The sequence below is a fragment of the Mycteria americana genome (assembly GCF_035582795.1).
Source record: "Mycteria americana isolate JAX WOST 10 ecotype Jacksonville Zoo and Gardens chromosome W unlocalized genomic scaffold, USCA_MyAme_1.0 Scaffold_33, whole genome shotgun sequence".
NCBI lineage: Eukaryota > Metazoa > Chordata > Aves > Ciconiiformes > Ciconiidae > Mycteria > Mycteria americana.
Genome location: NW_027445439.1, coordinates 640,328 through 660,214, shown reverse-complemented (window position 1 = coordinate 660,214; position 19,887 = coordinate 640,328). Strand labels below are relative to the sequence as shown.

General features: G+C 41.6%; 1 protein-coding gene across 1 annotated transcript in view; it reads right to left on the bottom strand.

Annotated features, from left to right (window-relative positions):
• Positions 1–526: 526 nt before the first annotated feature.
• The window catches only part of LOC142403069 (geranylgeranyl transferase type-1 subunit beta-like), a 96,816-nt gene continuing 77,455 nt past the window's right edge, over positions 527–19,887 (bottom strand). The window contains 6 exon segments of the mRNA XM_075489211.1: positions 527–1,339; positions 1,342–1,473; positions 5,729–5,837; positions 6,088–6,272; positions 17,407–17,452; positions 19,262–19,394. Of these exon segments, the coding sequence (XP_075345326.1) occupies positions 1,293–1,339; positions 1,342–1,473; positions 5,729–5,837; positions 6,088–6,272; positions 17,407–17,452; positions 19,262–19,394 (652 nt within the window). The 3' untranslated portion in view covers positions 527–1,292.

Genomic DNA, 19,887 nt, shown 5'->3' with positions numbered 1-19,887 from the left:
GCTCAGCAATAAAAGCTAAGAGAAAGGAGGAGGAGGGGAGGCATTCGTGGTTAAGGCATTTGTGTTCCAAAGCAGCTGCTACACATACTGAGGCCCTACTTCCCAGGAACATTTTCAGAACATTGCCTGCTGATGGCGAGTAGAGAATAAATCTCCTTTTTCTTGCTTTGCTTCTGTGTGTGGCCTTTGCTTCTTTTTCATTAAACTGCCTTTATCTCGACCACAAGTTTTTCATCTTATTTTCTCCCCCGTCCTGCTGAGGAGGGGGAGTGAGAGAGCGGCTTGGTGGGCACCTGGTGGTCAGCCAAGGTCAACCCACCACAGCAGCATTTCAAGCACACAAAGTAAGGCACTACTACTAAATAAGCAGAGAATGTTCATCATCTCTCTCTGAGTAAACCACTACCAACTTATCTTAAAGCCCAGTGTTTCATTCTTTACACAGAAGCATTAAGAAACTCAGAATTATTTCACACTAAAAGAGAAAAACATCCAAAAAAATCAAAGTACAGTTGTATAATTTTAATGTATTGCAAAGGGTTGACTTCAGAAACAGGTTCTAATGCTTCTTTCACACACAGCTATTCTGTGCTGAATATCTCTTAATGCTATACATCAATACAATGCACCCTCATTAATATCCCATGAAGAGAATATTTCAGTCCAAAACACTGTGTCTGGCTAATGATTCACTGCATCTGTGTAGAAGCTACTCAGTAGAATTATGAAATCCATTTAGTAAGGCCACACAACTTTAAAAGTCTAGTATATTGAATAAAATAATTTTATTTGTATCCACTTTAAAAAAACAAACAAAGTTTATGGAATCTGAAAGTAGATGATAAAAGGTAACTTTTAACTGAGACTTCATATGGAAGATTCTTTACCCAAAAATATGCCAAACATTAAGGTCATAAAGAACTTCAAGGTTCTGTGCTATACTGTATGATATGTAAACAGATTTTGAAAATACTTTTCCATTATATATTTTGACACGGTATGCACAAATTTTAAAAATAAAAAATAAATTAAATTGCCTTAAGGTATTTCTTAGAAGTAAAGCCATTTGAAGATCTATTTACCATCTGTGGTGACAAACTTCTATATATCCAAAATATTTCCTTTTCCTCCAGTGCAGAATAACTGTCTGGAGGCAATTATCTATCAAAATGATGCCAGCAACACAGATCTGATTGTATGACTTCAACACTTAAAAGAGCACGCTGGTTATACATGGCTTTTAACCTTGAGCTACAATTATGCTATCAGAACTAAAATCAAGTCTAAATCATTCATGTAGAGATGTGTGTGTCATCTGAACACTGTTTAGAGTCCTTGTTTTCCAGATCTGATGGAGGTGGTGAAGGTGCTCTGAGGTTCTTGTGCTTATATTCAGGGCAGGATGAACTTTGCAAATACCAGTTTCTCCAATTAACGACAAGCCACAAATCCCAAAGTAGGCATGTAAAGCATCTGAAAGCAGGATGGAAAATGAAAAAGAAAATTATGTTTCTGTCAGGCTGTAACAGCCAACTGTTCCTGGATTCCAAAACCCCTGAATAATTACAACCAAGGAAAACAAACAGATGTTACATTTTAGACTTAGTATTTGAAACAAGAAAAGAATTTCTGCCCAAACCCTCCAGCATGAAATGATGGTGTGCAATCTCTAAGACTAGAGTCTTCTTTATTTTATAACAATTCCTGCCCACTACTTAATTTCTTCTGAATTCTCAGGCTGAACAGCAAAATCATTTGAGGAGCTGTAAATACATTTCCCTCAGCAGAGTAAATCTTCCCCCCCAGCAATGTGAAGGATTTTTTTTTTGCAAATGAAAGGTCAGGTGGATAGCTGGCTACTTAGTGGACAGCTGACTATTGAAACACCAAAATTAGCACCAGTAGCCAAACAGCAAGATTTAGAAGTATGAAAAAAATCATTACTTTCCCTAATCTCCCCCCTTCCAGAGAAAATACCCTAAGGATATGAATTCATGAAGTAGCTTGATCAGCAGAGATGAGATGCTCTTATTTCCCCATCCCACAGCTCTCCTGCTGCCTATCTTATACCAGCACTAGAGCTTGCTCAACACCCTCCATGACTTAAAGTAATTCAGAAAACATGGAAGAAAACTAACCCGAGCAGGAAAAATTGGACAGCTTTCTGACATTTTAGCGAATTAAACTGGTTTGCAGAAATGTTCAATATACACCAATTCTAGTGCAAAAAGGGGAAAGGACATGCAGCTGTACTTAAGGAAGCTGGGAGGAAAAGGAGTGAGCCTGCCCCCTCTGGGCAACAATAATCCATTAGGTTGGATTATCCGCCCAAGAAATCACAGTCTAAAGATGGAAAGAGGATGTGACCTTAATGTGTCCCTTCCAAATTCTCAACAATTGGTAATCTTTTGGAGGTATCACTAATTTCATGTCTGACTAAAATGATATTATAAGAAGTTATATGGCTAGAGTCTCACTAGCCAGATACTTTCTCTGAAAGATGGCTTCTGCTTATCAGCATTAACATGCAGACAAAAGCACATTCGGTAGATATAGTCCCTATTGATCTTGCAGAAAGTATGTCAGGCAAGGAAAGCTCAACTTCAGGAAATACAGTATATTAACTCCTGTGGAAAGCTGCATTGATACTCACTAAATCCATATACAAACCTAATTACCTATATAGGGATATTTGGTGAGTTTAACCATGAAGTTTTACACTTGTGCAAATCCATATCAACTTAATACACAACTCCATTGTAGGCATAACATACCTATGCAGCCTGTGTACTCCTCTCTTTAAAGCTATAAAAAATACAAGGCTTTTCAAGGCTGAAAAACATAGGTCCAAATGTTTTGTTTCATGAGCAACTCACAAATACATGGCAGTACACAATCTCACAACTACTGAGCAGCTGTCTTAAAAACAAACAAAAACACAAGGTGGATTTATACTTCTACTAGTGCAAATCTCACTTCAGTGTTTTACATTTAGTAAATGTGCACACTCATTTTCATCCTCTCCCTCTCTTTTTATCATGTTAGATCTTTTAATCTTTCTTTTGCATCACCTGTAATTCACACATTTCAAATTCTTTTGTATTGTATATCATTTAAAGATATCAAGTGAGATGCATCAGCAGTACATCTAGTAGTTTAAAATAAATTTATTTAAATTTATTTAAGTCTTATAATGATTTATGCTCAAATCTAGAAAAAAATGAATGACTTACTTAGGTATGTGTTCTAACAAAATCCCCAGCTCTGTAGAACCCTAATGTTTGGGGTTTTAATATTTGTAATAAGTAGCATTAACATAAGATAGCAGATCTAACTGCTTTTTTTCAGGAAACTTCTGATAGCCTTTCCTGCATTTGAGAAACCTATGTGGATACTTACCTGTAGAGACTACTAAAAACTAAAGAATAGTCTTTTCGTGATTCACTTTGGTACACTCATGATTTCAGAGGATTACTAGCATTTAAAAGACTTCTGACTTTTCAGATTGATTTTCAAAAGCAAGAAATAGTTTTGTAAGATCACTGCTCAACAAGCACACTGGTCCAAACACTTACTATTTTAAATCAATAAACACTGCTACCTCTAAAACCAACAAAGTATTAACATCTGTTAGCATAGGAACATCAGGACTACAAAATAATATTTTCCTGAATAATCAGTTGTGAAAAGTTACTTGCAATTTTGGTAGTCCATGTAATATTTAAACAGAGCTTTTTGCATAAAGTAGGAGCTACAGAAGTTCAAATTCTGAATCTATTTTAGAAAGCACCTATGAAAAAATTGCATATGCTCATTTTGCAACCTTTCCCTGGCATATTCTGTCACATCTGAGTTTTGCAACAAAACCAAACTGAGGCCACTATTCTCAGCTTTACAAAAGCTAAATGCTTCAAGGAGAACAAATCACTTCTGTCCTTATTCGACCTCAACAGAACTATTAACTCATTTGTGAGATGACCCATACCAGTCTCATCTTGACATTTTGACACGGAAGTCAAGAGGACTGTGTACATTTAGCCATCAGTAGGCTTCTGAAAACAATGGAGCTGCACAGACACTTCACATTAATAAAGTGGGAAATCTTTACTGTGTTCAAAAAGACAGCTTGGCTTTCAGATAGTAGACTGATCTTGTAGGAAGCTCAGCTGTGTATATATGGCATTGAAACTACAGATCCATTAAAAAAAAATGATGCTGCATTTACATTCTTCAGATTAAAACTGCATTAACTTTTTTACTATTTTTCTTCAAAACATGAACACAGACTTATGTCACCATCTGCCTGAGGAAAGAATGCTGCAATAAACCCACCTATCACAAAAGTATAAACTGATTTGTTTTTTCTGTAAAAATCCTACACCATTAAAATTTAACAGTACCAAAGGAAACATGAAACAAGTTTTTCCCAGAAGATATGCAATCTTATAAGACGTATTCTATAAATTGTTGGAGCTAGAAAAAATCTGGCATACCAGCAAAACTTCTGTACGTTCATAAAGCAACAATCTAGTTAATCCTTAGTACTCTAGTTCAATCTTCTTGTTCCATTTCTGTGGCCAGCTAGAGCATTCATGTTAAAAAGTAGCTTCCTCTCAAAAGAAAGTTTAAGAGACAGGAAAAGCTTGCTTTATAGGAAACAGTAGTGTACGGGCAGGAACACCATACAAATCAAAGCAAACAGCTTTATTAGTAGTCTTGTCTTCCTCAAATCTTATCTCAAACTATCTTAAAAGACAGGTTGAGGAACTTTTTACATGATTGGGGTTTTAAACATACTGTTTTTCTTCCTAACCTCCTAAGTAAACAGTTCATCAAGATAAACGGAGAAGTGATACTGATTGGTCTACATAATGTACACCAAATATAGCTAGTTGTCAGGAATCCTAAACTGGTTTTCGGGGGGGAAGCATGTCATGAGCACTATATTATCAGTGTGGGTCCACTCTGACAAACTGTCAACTGCTCTTCAAAATTAAATGATGCCATGATGAAATATCTCTGTGCAGATTCTGAACAGTCTCCTCCTTTATTATAACTATGTTTTTATCTTGTTTGGTCAGTTTATGGACTGTTTATCTTCTCTGTACAAAATGTCACTGAACATTACTACTGACACAAAGTTTGTTTTCATATCTTTACAGTATCTCCTTTGAATTCTAGCGTCTTTTCAAATTATCAGTTTCCACTTCCAAAATGCAACTAATAATTATTTCAGATATATTATGTATAATTTCTATGTGTAATTACAATCTGTAAATCACAATATGTAACTATCTGAACTTTGAGTTGAGTATTTTTAAATACATCAAAGATTGCTGAATAAGCTCAAAGGATTCATTTCTTAAGGAAATAAACATTCTTAAATATTTTACTCAGACCCTTTACAAAGATACCCACTGCACAGTATGATTTTTAATTAGAATGGTTAAACACATATGGAAAAGCTTGTCCAGCTCTAAATAGACAGTGATACTGTTTTGGTGATAGTTTAAACGACAGCAGCTCACTTGCTCTGATGCTGAACAAGGAAAAACTATACACCTTTCCCTCTAAATCATGAAAATCTCATATTTTAAGGTTTATTTTTTTCCATTATTTGAAGGAGACTGGGGAAAAAAACCCTTTCTTACAACTCTCAAATGTTTGACTGCTGGAATATATTTGTAGCTTAAAAGACACTCACCATAATTTTGAGAAGTAAATTTACCTGGATGGCTATCTGGCCACTTGGCAAATCCACCAACAAGACAATCTTGAGTTGACAGGATGTAATTTCGGTTTCTCTCAAAATTTGTATATTGGAATATGTTCAAGAGCTGAAAAGAAGTTAGAATGTTACAGTAATATACTAAACTTGAGTATATTTTAAATATTTACATAGTTAAGTAGTGCAATATAGCACTAATCTGTTAAACCTTCTTATCCTGCATTTTTTCAAGATTAAAAACTTTTATAGTGATCTTTGCATATTCTTGTACTTGCACCAAATATGTAATTCTTCCAAGTAAAACAAGATGGTTAAAGAAATCAAGTCAATAACTATCCTGTAGGTTTTCTGTACACTACCTTCAAAGTTGCTCCCACCCAAAAGGAATAGCAGGTGTCTACAGGTTTGTTGGGTCGTCCATGGTAGCCATTCTGTTGTCTCATTATACACCACCTTCTTATCCTGTTCAGTTCTTTTTCTGAAAAAACTTCCTCCAGTTTACCCATCAAACACAGCGATGCAATACCACAAAATGTAGAGCCACCTATGAGGAAACAGTTGTTTATGCAATGTTTTAAGATACTCAGATTTTCACTGAAGCCTGTATGATCTCGATTGGAATTTTAACTAGGGTAATATCAATTAAATCAATGGATTTCTAAAAGAGTACAACAGGAATGAGTAAATGGTAATGCAACAGAAGACATTTCTTGATATGTTACTTGCACAAGAAAGCTAATGGGAAACCAGCAATCAGACTATCAGACTGAAGCAGAGATGCCAAACAAGTCACAGACACAACTCCCCAGAGAAGAAAAATAAACTGAAGGCTAAGTGTCTGACAAGCAGTAAGCAAAAAAAAACCCAACAAAAACCCACAAAACCCAAAAGACATGGTTAATGCTATTAAAAAACTGGAGGATTCCCATGGTTGTAGCAAACACACAAATTACGCTTCTAAGGATTTTTTTATTGTCAAGGAAACTGCAAGGTAAAATTTGAAATTAGAGGAGAAACTCATATTCTCTGTCTGTGTAACATTGCTATCACTTTTAAAAAACCATCAAAGCTCATTCTGAGTCTATTACCTGTAATTTATATAACTACAGCCTGGAAGTAAGCTGTTGATAGAAGACATGGGGTCCAAGATCCATTGTTACACTATTATGGCACTAGAAAACCCCATGAAATCTAGGACTATTTTTCATTCTGATGTGGAAATGCAGGAAGGATACTTAAGTAATGACATTTGTCATCGCTAGCATTCTACAGCAACTTATTTAACTACATTTTAAAATATGTAGGGGTATAATTTAAGTTTTTTAACTTTGCCAGGGGTCTAGGGGCCAGCTGCTGGATAGACTTGTCATCTTGAATCGTGTATATATGTGTATATATTGTAGAATAAAATAGAAATAGTATAAGAGTTATTAGTAGCTAAGAAGGGATCACAGTTAGAAATAGAAACTAGCATACGAGACTGTGAGAATTGTAGAATCTTCAAGGTAATAGATAATGCCTAAGCTAGATAAGAGGGTACGGGCACTGCATATTTTACTAACAAGACTATGTCCTAAAAGAACGCGAAGCTGTAACCCTTCAAAGACCAATAACAGGAACATCCTCTTACCGGGAGAGCCGTAAAGATAAAAGGACACCACAACAGCCAAGAAAACAACAGGAATAACAGTAACTAGGGGAAAGGTAAAGGCGGCAGGGGGAGATCGCGACCACCGACCCAATTGGGGAACGAAAGGACTACCCCCCCACTCTTTGTGAGCATGCGCAGTGAATTAAAATCATACTGTGACTTTAAATCGAAGCGGAGAAAATACAGACCAATGGAAGAAGAGGATGATTAGTTAGTCTGATGATTATGTATTAGATAGGCATGGTGTGTTAACTTTTATGTATAAATACTGAAAAAGAATTGCAATAGGTGTGCTCGATTTGTGGAAATTTTCCACCTTGCACCCTGCGCAGAATAAAGCAATGTCTCCTCTCTAAACATACTCTGTGTGTTTCGGGAGTTATTTTACAGCAAGGCAACAGTCTGAGTATCTTGATCAACTGGAGATGAGGAACAGCATCAGGTTGTCTGTGCTGCTCATATCTGTGTGAGTGCCGGTATTGTAACAGTATGTGGAAGGAAAGAGAGTCTGTTCCTTTAAGGGTATCTGGTCAAAGGCCTTTTCAATGCAAAAGGGGATATTTCAAAGAAAAAGGGGGAAGCCATAAACAAGAAAATATAGAGAGACACAAACCTGACCAACAAACAATAAGGGAGGCAGTGACGAGAACCAAACCAGGTCAATCACACTAATTGGTAAGGATATATGGAGTGTGGGAATATTTATTTCATTAAGATTAACTGATCAAGGACCTTGTCAAATGAGGAAAAGGGGGAAGCCATAAACAAAACATAGAAGCACAAACCTGACAGGCAAACATAATGGAGACAAAGACAGGAAACAAACCTGGTCAGTCACACTAATTGATGGGTGGTCAGTCACACTAATTGATGGGCTATCAAGAAACCACAGGCAAACTTGGACTTTGCAACTGATAAGGATGCAAACCTGAGGGTCCAGGATGTTGGAGGGGAGGTCCGTGGAACTATGCAAACAGATGAGGGAATGTGCAGGGGAAGGGGGAGCAGGGAGGAACAAAACGGGAGTAGCCAGAAAAGGGTATAAAAAGGACTGGTCAAGTCTAAAACGGCACCGGTCAATATACTTGTCTGACTGAGCCCTGTGCCTGATCACTGCAGTCTGTCCTATCTTCTTATCAAATCCTTTCTTAACTATCTCTCTGCATAAACTCTCTCCATATCCCATGTGTATGTGTGCTGCAAGGACTAAGTGGACCATTGGAGAGACCTGTGTGATTGGATTTGGTGCCAGCTACTGGAGGAGTCAGACCAGGGCTGTAGGTGCCCCTGGGCTATGGTGTCAGCTACTGGAGTGGGTGGGGGTCTTGGCTACCAGCCACTGGGGCAGGAATGAGGTGTATCACAAAAAAGCAGCTACTGGGAGGGACCAGACTTAGTGAGGCGAGTGAGGGGCTCAGCGCCAGTGGCTGGAGCAGGACTGCAGGTCGCAGTCCATGTGTCTGATGCTGGCTGCTTGGGGGGGCTGAGTGTCTGTATTTCTCCAAATCTGGTGGTGCATGGGGTGTGCATGTGTATTTGCTAGCAAACTTCAAGCTGAACTAGCCGGCAAATCGGAAGCCCTGGGTCTGGGCAGGGGTATCAGGCAGAGGGACTGTGCTGGTATTCAAGGGGAACTTGCAAATGTGGAGTGCCTGCGGGACAAGTGTGTGAGTGCGTGCATGTTTGCTAGCAAGCATCAAGTTGGACAAGCTGGTGAGTAGGGGACCCATGAAGCAAGTAAGAGGGCCTGGGGTCTGGGCAGTGCTACCAGGGTGTGACCAGTACCCCCTGCTCCTGACACCTGGTACAGCATTGTTGCCAGGATATGGTGACACCCATTATGGAACAGGGAAGCATAACAGCACATGAGATATTCTGGATGGCAAAACCCATGATCCCTCAGTGGGCAGGGATGCTTCTTGTGACTGTTCACTCAACTCTTGCTCAGATTTTGGCTAAAACACAGCTGATGCTAAGGCCGGATGTATGCTGGGAGAAGCACCATTAGGTTAAAGGGAGAGCAACAGGTAGGCAGGACACAATGGACAGGAAGAGATAAAGATCATTATGCAGCCATTGCCACCTGCAGCTTTCTATCTCCTGCAGACAAAATTCTTGCATATTGATTGTCTGGCAGCCTCTTCAGAATCCACTAACTTATGGAAATGGTAAAGACTAAACTCCCAGACTGAGAGGTATAAATGTATGGGCTTATCCAAAAGGCTTTTGAAGGAGATCCAACAGCAGCCAGTCTGCTAAGGCCTTCATGCTTCCTGGTGTGATACAGGGGATGCCTGCACCGTGACAGAAGGGGAAAGGGGAGCACCCTCACTGTCAGCTAGAGTACCATGACACCGTCTCCATCGTTCTTCTTTCTCTGAGGAGTGAATGACTCGTGTACTTTTTAAAAGTCAGAGTCTAGATTATGATTATTGTATTGTGTGCTGATTATTAAGAATTTGACCCGATCTGCAGAGGGTCCAGGTGACTGAAAAGTCTAGGTAAATGAAATCTTAGGTAATAGGAAAGCTATGCTAATTGCTAGAAATTCTGAGTAATGATAAGCTATGCTGATTACTAAAACCATTATATAATAATAAAGCTCTAAATATAACTACAACCCTGTGGCCAATTCTCATTCTACCAAGGATCCTTAAGAAAAGAACCTGCCTGTCCCCATAGCATCAGGTGACACAGACGGACAGAGGGGCCGTGCTGGTGTAACCAAATGTACCCAAAGTGATTAGTTTGTTCTTTTGTAACTAAGCAACATAGAGATAGGAGCAGGGTAGACAATACTTTAATGTTGTGTTTGTACATCTATGGCTATGGATATGCTACTATGCCCAAAGACAATTGGACAACGAGTAGTACGGACATGCTGCTATGTTCCCAGTACAGCCCCAGCCCATCTTGACAACGAGTTGAGGGCGGTTAGAATAATTGGTTTGTGTTAAGGGTGCCAAATCATTGTTAGGGACCATGCACCATGAAGAAGGGAAGCAAGTTACATAAGCAAGGTGATATTGCGCATGCCCATGAGAAGGGGTCAACTAAAGGACACACCTGTATGACCACCAAGGACCACCAGAGACCCCCACGGAAGCCCCTCGGAGCTCAAGGACGCATGCGTAATGTCCATGCAAATATGATAATTAGTTCTGGGAAACAGAATGAATATGCACAATCATTCCAGGAAATTTGATGCATATGTATGTAATTGGACAATATAAGTTTTGGTTGATGTAACCTGCGGTATGCACGCTAGGTGGAATGATCCCCCGTGCATCTGGCGCCGTAATAAAGAATGCCTGCTTCTTAATACTACACTGGTGTTAAGGAGTTTGATTCCCGATTTCGGTGACACTGGTACTTGGGGAATCCACAAATGTGCATGTGCTTGTGAATTTAAAGAACGCCGTGTGTGTGCCTTCACTACTGAACTATCTCTACCAGGTATATTGGTTGTATGTGGCAAGGTCTTGGTAGCAGGGGGGCTGCAGGGGTGGCCTCTGTGAGAAGACACCAGGGACTGCCCCTGTGCTGGACAGAATCGGTTCCAGCCAGTTCTGTAATGGACCCACCACTGGCCAAAGCTGAGCCAATCAGTGAAGCTGGTGGCACCACTGTGATAACATATTTAAGAAAGGGTAAAAAAACACTGTACAGCAGTTTTGAGAGAGGAGGAAGGAAGGAGAAAAAAAGCATGAGAAACAACCCTGCAGACACTAAGGTCAGTGAAGAAGGAGGGGGAGGAGGTGCTCCAGGTGCTGGAGCAGAGATTCCCCTGCAGCCCGTGGAAAAGATCATGGTGAAGCAGGTTGTCCCCCTGCAGCCAGTGGAAAGGACCATGCCAGAGCAGATGTGGATATGCTCTGAAGGAAGCTCATCCTGTGGGGAGCCCATGCTGGAGCATGCTCCTGGCAGGAACTGCAGCCCGTGGAGGACCCACACTGGAGCAGTCTTATCCTCAAGGACTGCAGCCCATGGGAAGGACCAATGCTGGATCAGGGAAAAGGTGTGAGGAGGAAGGAGCGGCAGAGACGAAGTGGTATGAACTGTCTGTAACCCTCCACTCCCCATCCCCCCGAGCCACTGTGGCAGGATGGAGGGGGGGGTGCGGTGAAGAGGAGTCTGGAATGAAGGAGGGAAGTTGTGCCTCAGAAGAAGGCGGGGGGGGGGAAGCTGTTTTAGTTTTTCTTTGTTTCTCACCATCCAGATCTATTTTAATTGGTGTACTGGTTTTGGCTGGTATGGAGTTAATTTTCTTCATAGCAGCATGTATGGTGCTGTGTTTTGGATTTGGGACCAAAACAGTATTGATAACACACCCATGTTTTAGCTATTGCTGAACAGTGCTTGGACAGCATCGAGGCCTTCTGTTTCTCACACTGCCCCCTCGAGTGAGGAGGCTGGAGGTGTACAAGAAGTTGGGAGGGGACACAGCTGGGACAGCTGACCCCAAATGACCAAAGGGATATTCCATACCATATGACGTCATGCTCAGCATATAAAGCTGGGGAAGAAGAAGGAAGGGGGGGATGTTTGGAGTGATGGCGTTTGTCTTCCCAAGTAACCGTTACGTGTGATGGAGCCCTGCTTTCCTGGAGATGGCTGAACACCTGCCTGCCCATGGGAAGTAGTGAATGAATTCCTTGCTTTGCTTTGCTTGCGCACACAGCTTTTGCTTTCCCTATTAAACTGTCTTTATCTCAACCCACACATTTTCTCACTTTTACCCTTCCGATTCTCTTCCCCATCCCACTGCTGAGGGGCAGCTGTGTGGGGCTTAGCTGCCTACTGGGGTTAAACCACAACAATTGGCAAGAAATTAAATGAATCTTCCCTAAGTCAACTCTGTTTTGCCCATGACAGTAACTGGTAAGTGGGGTGGGTTGACCTTGGCTGGCCGCCAGGTGTCCACCAAGCTGCTCTATCATACCCCCCTCCATCAACAGGACAGGGGGAGAAAATAAGACGAAAAGCTCGAGGGTCGAGATAAGGACAGGGAGATCACTCACCAATTACCATCATGGGCAAAACAGACTCGACTTGGGGAAATTAATTTAATTTACTGCCAGTTAAACAGAGTAGGATAGTGAGAAACAAGAACAAATGTAAAAACACCTTCCCCCCCACCCCTCCCTTCTTCCCAGGCTCAACTTCACTTGCAACTCTTTTATGTCCTCCCCCACCCTGAGCAGGGCAGGGGAATAGGGAATGGGGGTTACAGTCAGTTCATAATGCTTTGTCTCTCCCGCTCCATCCTCCTCACGCTCTTCCCCTGCTCCAGCGTGGGGTCCCTCCCACGGGAGACAGTCCTTCACAAACTTCTCCAACATGGGTCCTTCCCATGGGCTGCAGTTCTTCATGAACTGCTCCAGCTTGGGTCCTTTCCATGAGGTGCAGTCCTTCAGGAATGGACTGCTCCAGCATGGGTCCCCCGCGGGGTCACAGGTCCTGCCAGAAAACCTGCTTTGGCGTGGGCTCCACCCCACAGGCTGCAGTTCCTGCCAGGAGCATACTCCTGCATGGGCACTCCACAGGATGCAGCTTCCTTCCTTCAGGGCACATCCACCTGCTCCGGCATGGTGTCCTCCATGGGCTGCAGGGGTACAACCTGCTTCACCATGGTCTTCTCCATGGGCTGCAGGGGAATCTCTGCTCCAGCACTTGGAGCACCTCCTCCCCCTCCTTCTCAACTGACCTTGGTGTCTGCAGGGTTGTCTTTCTCACATTTTCTCACTCCTCCTGTGGGATAATTGCTGGAGGTGACTTAGAAATTAAACTTATATTCACACTTTTAGGTAAGGCACAGCATTGAAGAAGCTTCCCGGGTGGAATGCAGCTGACATGCAAGGCCATTCCGTGGAAGTTCCCTAGGCCTGCAACCTTAGATGTCGGTGACGCCAGGGGAACTTGGTGTACTGACTCTAAGAGGTACTGCCCGGAGGGTGGAGCGGTGTGGAGACACCACGGCCAGGCTCCACAATTAAATGGGAACTCAAAGGTATTGTGTGTGACCAGTAAGCTGCACATTTGCTACCCTGGGCCAACAGCCTGTCACGTTTTTGACAAAATGCTGTCCTTTGATGAACTTTGCTCATTATAACATCACCATAATACCAAAACACACCTCCATCCCAAAAGCTACCCGCCTCCAAGGTGCAACCACCCCTCACTGAGCTTGCGCTTTGAATTTTTCCTAGCCTATACCTTTAAAAGAGAAGCGAGAAAAATTTACACCAATCCTAAACAAAGATGTATGACTAGAGTCACTCAAGCTCCACCTGAAAGGTGAAAGAGAGTATAAAATGGCTTAAGAGAAAGAGAACATTAGGGAAGACACCATCGTGTACCACTCTGACCTCTGGGATCAGTCGACAGGCTGAGCCTCTCTTCCCCCACATTGGGACGCCTTTGGGTAAGAGTCGAACACTTGGTTATACCAAGTGCCTCCCCGGGAAACTTAGAAATCTCTCTAGAGTTGCTTTATCATCTTTAAATGCGTTTCTAGCCAGCAGTGTCACTCATACTCTTGGTAGTTGCACGTGCTTTGCAGACAGTAAATTTATCACTGGTAATCCAAAGAATCTGTGTATCTGTTGCTCTAATAAACTGCACTCTTTATTAATCTAGCCGTGGTAGTTATTGAACACAACCAGACTCTTTACGTGTGCCCGTGATAGTTCATGCAACACGACTAGACTGGGGGTGCAGCGCGTTTAAATTAACGCTGTCGCCTTAACTCTGATGAATGGCTGCATATACAGTCCTTAGAAAATAACCGTTGACCAAGTCTGAGACTAGGACTGGACTTAGCCGCACCTAGACTCCTCTCTGAGAAGGAGTTTAGAAAGCAAGGGGGTCCTGTCTGAACCTCGTGACTCAACGGGAGGGTTCCCCCCACCTCAGCCACTCCTCAGACTCCTACACGCCAGTAACTCTTAACGCAACACCTCCCTCACAGCTGTTGCGCAGCATTTTTTTTACCCTTTCTTGAATATGTTATCACAGAGACGCTACCAACATCGCTGATTAGCTCAGCTTTGGGCAGCAGTGGGTCTGTCTTGGAGCCAGGTGGAACTGGCTCTGTCCAACATGGGGACAGCTCCTGATGTCTTCTCACAGAAGCTACCCCTGCAGCCTCCCTGCTACCAAAACCTTGCAACGTGAACCCAATACAGTAAGTGATCTCCCTGTCTTATCTTGACCCATGAGCTTTTCCATCTTATTTTCCTCCCCTTGTCCTGCTGAGAAGCAGAAGTGAGAGAGCAGTTGGGTGGGGGTCTGACAGCCAGCCAAGGTCAACCCACCACACCAGCCAAAGAGGAGGAAGGGGACTTGGCTGTCTACGCTTATGTTTATGTGTGTCTTGTATGTTGGTGCTATTGAAGGCAGCACCTTGTCTGTGGCAGTCTGTGTAGCTGGCCATGTCAGTGTCCTCTGTGTGTGTGTGTGAGTGTGTGTGTCTCTGGGATACGTGCTCAGCTTTGCTACTGGTTGAACTTGCAAACAGGAAAGCAGCAGCTGCATCCCTCAGCCTGGGCAGAGACCCCAGGTCCCTGGGCTGGGCTTCAGCAACCAGGCAGGCAGAAGTCCTGGGCCAGAGCTGCTGGAGGAGGTGACCGCTCCTAACATCCATTAACAATCAAGACTGCATATGTAGGGCATTCTAAACACTGAATATCGTTTAGAACTACACAATATATAAACTGACCATATCCTTGTGGGATAATGGCCGAGGTGACTTAAAAATTAGAACTTATATTCACACTTAAGGCACAGCATTGAAGAAGCTTCCCAGGTGGAATGCGGCTGACATGTAAGGAATCCATTGCATGGGAGTTCCCTAGGCCTGCAACCTTAGATGTTGGTAACGCCAGGGGAACTTGGTGTGCTGACTCTAAGAGGCGCTGCCCAGAGGGTGGAGCGGTGTGGAGATGCCGCGGCCAGGCTCTGCAATAATAGGGGAACTTAAAGGTGTCATGGAACTGATAAGCTGCATATTTACTACCCTGGGCCAACAGCCTGTCACGTTTTTGACAAAATGCTGTCCTTTGATGAACTTTGCTCATTATAACATCACCATAATACCAAAACACACCTCCATCCCAAAAGCTACCTGCCTCCAAGGTGCGACCACCCGTCACTGAGCTTGCGCACTGAATTTTTCTAGCTTATACCTTTAAAAGCGAAGCGAGAAAAACTTTACACCAATCCTAAACAAAGGTATGTATGACTAGAGTCACTCAAGCTCCACCCAAAAGGTGAAAGATAGTATAAAATAGCTTAAGAGAAAGAGAATGTTAGGGAAGACACCATCGTGTATCACTCTGACGTCTGGGATCAGTCGACGGGCTGAGCCTCTCTTCCCCCCCATCGGGACGCCTTTGGGTAAGAGTCGAACACTTGGTTATACCAAGTGCCTCCCCGGGAAACTTAGAAATCTCTATAGAGTCGCTTTATTATTTTCTTTTAACGCGTTTGTGTCCGGCCGTGTTACTCATATTCTTCCGGCCGTGTTATATACATGTTTTTGTGTCTGGCCGTGTTACCCATATTTTTGATATACGCGTTGTGTCCAGCCGTGTTATATACATGTTTGTGTCCGGCCGTGTTATTCATACTCATATTCTTGACATTTGCATGTGCTTTGCAGACAGTGAATTTATCACCAGTAATCCAAAGAATCTGTGTGTCTGTTGCTCTAATAAACTGCACTCTTCACTGCTCTGGCCGTGATAGTTCCTTCAACACGACCAGACTGGGGGGGTGTAAAAGTTAATGCTGTCGCCTTAGTGAAAACCCTGAACCAATAAGTGGCTACACACACAGTCCTTAGAAAATAAACCATTGACCAGGTCTGAGACTAAGACTGGACCTAGCCGCACCTAGACTCCTCTCTGAGAAGGAGTTTAGAAAGCAAGGGGGTCCTGTCTGAACCTCGTGACTCAACGGGAGAGTTCCCCATAGCTACTCCTCAGACTCTTATTTGTATGCGACAGTAACCCTTAACGCAACAATCCTATAGTAACTTAGGCCTGAGAGTATGGCTATACCACAGGGCAGAATAGTAACATATTAGCTAACATTAAACAGGTTAGCTCAGGCATTAAAAGCAATCCAAGTGTGATAGTATAACATTTTGTTCATAGTCTTCATTCCAATATGCAGGCTTGTGTCATCAATGAACAGCATATGAATCAGACTGACTTTAAATCTATGAAAAAGAGCATTTGAAGAAAACTATGTTCCTAACCAGTATATAGTGGTCTGCCAGAAAGCTTCTTGTGATGTACATTAACTGGACTGAGAACACTTCTTCATCTTTTTTACAGAGAAGATGTGTGTGTGTGTGTGTCCTCTGTGTGTGTCTGTTGGATAGGTGCTCAACTTTGCTACTGGTTGAACCTGCAAACAGGAAAGCAGCAGCCCTGTCTCTCTGCCTCGGCAGAGACCCTGGGTCCCTGGGCACACCGGGCTGGGCTCCAGTGACTGGGCAGGAGGAAGTCCTGGGCCGGAGCTACTAGAGGAGGCAACTGCTCCTGAAATCCCTTACCACCTATTTACAAAAATTAACTGCAGCTTCAAGATTTGAGCCCCCAATGGATGCTGTAATCTAGCAGAGTAAATGTTTCTAGGCTTTACTGATATCTGCTAAAACTGGAAATTATCAAGTGCATTGCACAAGAACTCTTCAGATAAAACCACAGAATACCAATGTTACATGCGGAAATAGGTTGCTCTGTCAGCAAGAGATGAGAACTACAGCCAACACCTTTCAACAAAACATTCATGAGGTAAGAATAACAGAGTTGATATATTAAGAGCCCATCTGGTCTGATATTAAGCTGGAACTAAGAGAAGACGACATCATATTCTGAGGCATGTTTTGGATTTGCTCCTCTTCTTCCCACTTCCTTAAAACCAGAAAAGAAGGAAAAGCATGACATACCCTACACTTCTTACAGCATTTCTCAATTCCAGTCTTAAAAATGGGTATAGAACATGTTAACATTCTTACCATGAGATTCCAGTCCAGCTCCTTGTGCCAGGCCGTTATCATAAGACTAAAGAAAAAAAATCCACAAACCAGTTACTTTAGAGCGAAATCACTTTTACAGACATTACAATTTATCAGTCTATTAGCAAAATTATTATTAGACCATTCCACCATTTTAATCTAGTTAAATTCTGAACCTATGTCTCAAAAAGCTCTTGGCACAAATCAGTGTTGTTTAAATACAGGCAGTTTTTATGACTTTTTTCTTCAATCAAAGAGCATGGAGTTCATTTCAGTTGTGATATATGTTAAAAGTCTGGAATTAGGTAAACATTTCTTTGCCAAAAAGGGAAATCATGCAGTTGGCCTGGTTTTGGCTGGGATAGTTAATTTTCTTCCTAGTAGCTGGTATAGTACTGTGTTTTGGATTTAGGACGAGAATAATGTTGATAACACACTGATGTTTTAGTTGTTGCTGAGCAGTGCTTATACTAGTCAAGGACTTTTTAGCTTCTCATACTGCCCTGCCAGCGAGGAGGCTGGAGGTGCACAAGAAGCTGGGAGGGGACACAGCTGGGACAGCTGACCCAAACTGGCCAAAGGGATATTCCATACCATATGATGTCATGCTGAACAAAAAACCTGGGGGGAGTTGGCTGGGGGGGGGCGCGGCCACTGCTTAGGAACTGGCTGGGCATCAGTCAGCAGGTGGTGAGAAACTGCATTGTGCATCACTTGTTTTGTATATTCTTCTATCATTATTATTATTTTCCCTTCCTTTTCTGTCCTATTAAATTGTCTTTATCTCAACCCATGAGTTTTACTTTTTTTCTGATTCTCTCCCCCATCTCACTCAGGGGAGAGTGAGTGAACGGCTGTGTGGTGTTTAGCTGCCTGCTGGGTTAAACCATGACAGCAGCGTAGATAACCATTAAAAAAGCCCTGCAATTTTGGGGCCTTTCTAAAAAGGGAAAATGGATACACAATTCCAAACAAAACTGAAGTGCATAAATTAAATCTGTCTCTAACCCAAAAGATGGTTAATGCACATGAAGGCATAATGTAGGGTACTACTGTATGTACAATGCTGAAGCACAAGAAATGCTTTAGTATGGAGCAAGACCATCAGCCTTTCAAAAACTGAAGACTGGCGGGGTGGGGGGGGCAGAAGCAACAGCATACTAAGCATACTATTTGGCATTGAACTTTACCTGCCCTATAAAATAACTGCTGTTAAAAATTATTTTTAAAATGCTGGAAAAAATGCTTTGTAAAGTCAAATTAAGAGGAGGAGCTTCACTGACAAACAAAGCATCAAAAATATTCTGAGAACACTTCTTCATCTTTTTTACAGAGAAGATGTAATAAAGATGTAATTACAGAGAAGATGTACATCCTTATTGTACTGTAAGGGGTTGTACTGGACTGGGAACATTTAATACACTTGATCTCAATAATTAGTTTTTCCATTGATTCTGTATATGATTTAAAAAAGCAGGACTAGAGCTGATTGAAATTTGAGGATTTTAGTGATGCAATGTTTTACTTATGCATTTTTTAAAGTTATAGGAACTTCAGGCCTCAATTTTTAAAAACTTGCTTTCAATTTTAAATTGAATTTTAAAGAAAAAAGATCAGAATTCATTTAACTTGCAGCAAACATACACAACCAATACAATTACTTTGCTAGTACAAACATTACAATGAAAATATAAATACAAAAAGGAATGTACTTTTCAACTCATTGAAGCAGGAATAGAAAAGAAACAAATTACTGTAATATTTCTATTTGGATGGATAGATTTTTAGTCATAGTAAAGAACTAAAGCTATTAACTTGAAAATGCATTGAGAAATAACACTTCGTGAATACGCACCATACTTCTTCTAATGTAGTCTACTGCTTTTTTTGTATCCATGCCTGACCAGTTATCAAGCATGTAGCAGATGCAGGAAGCACAGTACACAAACCTCATATCATTCTCACTTCCTTCCAGCACAGCACAGAAACTGAAAGAAAGGTTTCTTTCATTATACATTTTATAGCCCGTTACATTAGAAAATATGAAAAGCATTTTACGAATTCTATTATTTTTCCTTTTAAAATAAGTTAGTTACTTCTATTTATAGCATTCACATGAATGTAACCCAAACCTACATTAGATTTTCTTTTCAGAAGATGTGATTCTAACCAAGCTAAGCAAAATGAATAGAACTATTAACATTTAGGGGCTTGGATAACCTTATTTCCCGTAATGTCATGACACTGGTCTTTGTTTATCCAAATATGTTAATGTTTACATTCTTTCACGTATCACAGTATACACTGATGTATGAGTTACCATTGTAGAATCTACTATTCTTCGCAGAATTCTTTTCCTCCCTAGAAATCTTCATAGCTCACATAGCTTTTCTGTCCAACTTTAGGATCAGATTCCCATGTATGTATAAATGTAATTGTTATCATTACAATTTCTAATATAAATGGTGAAAATTACTTGCA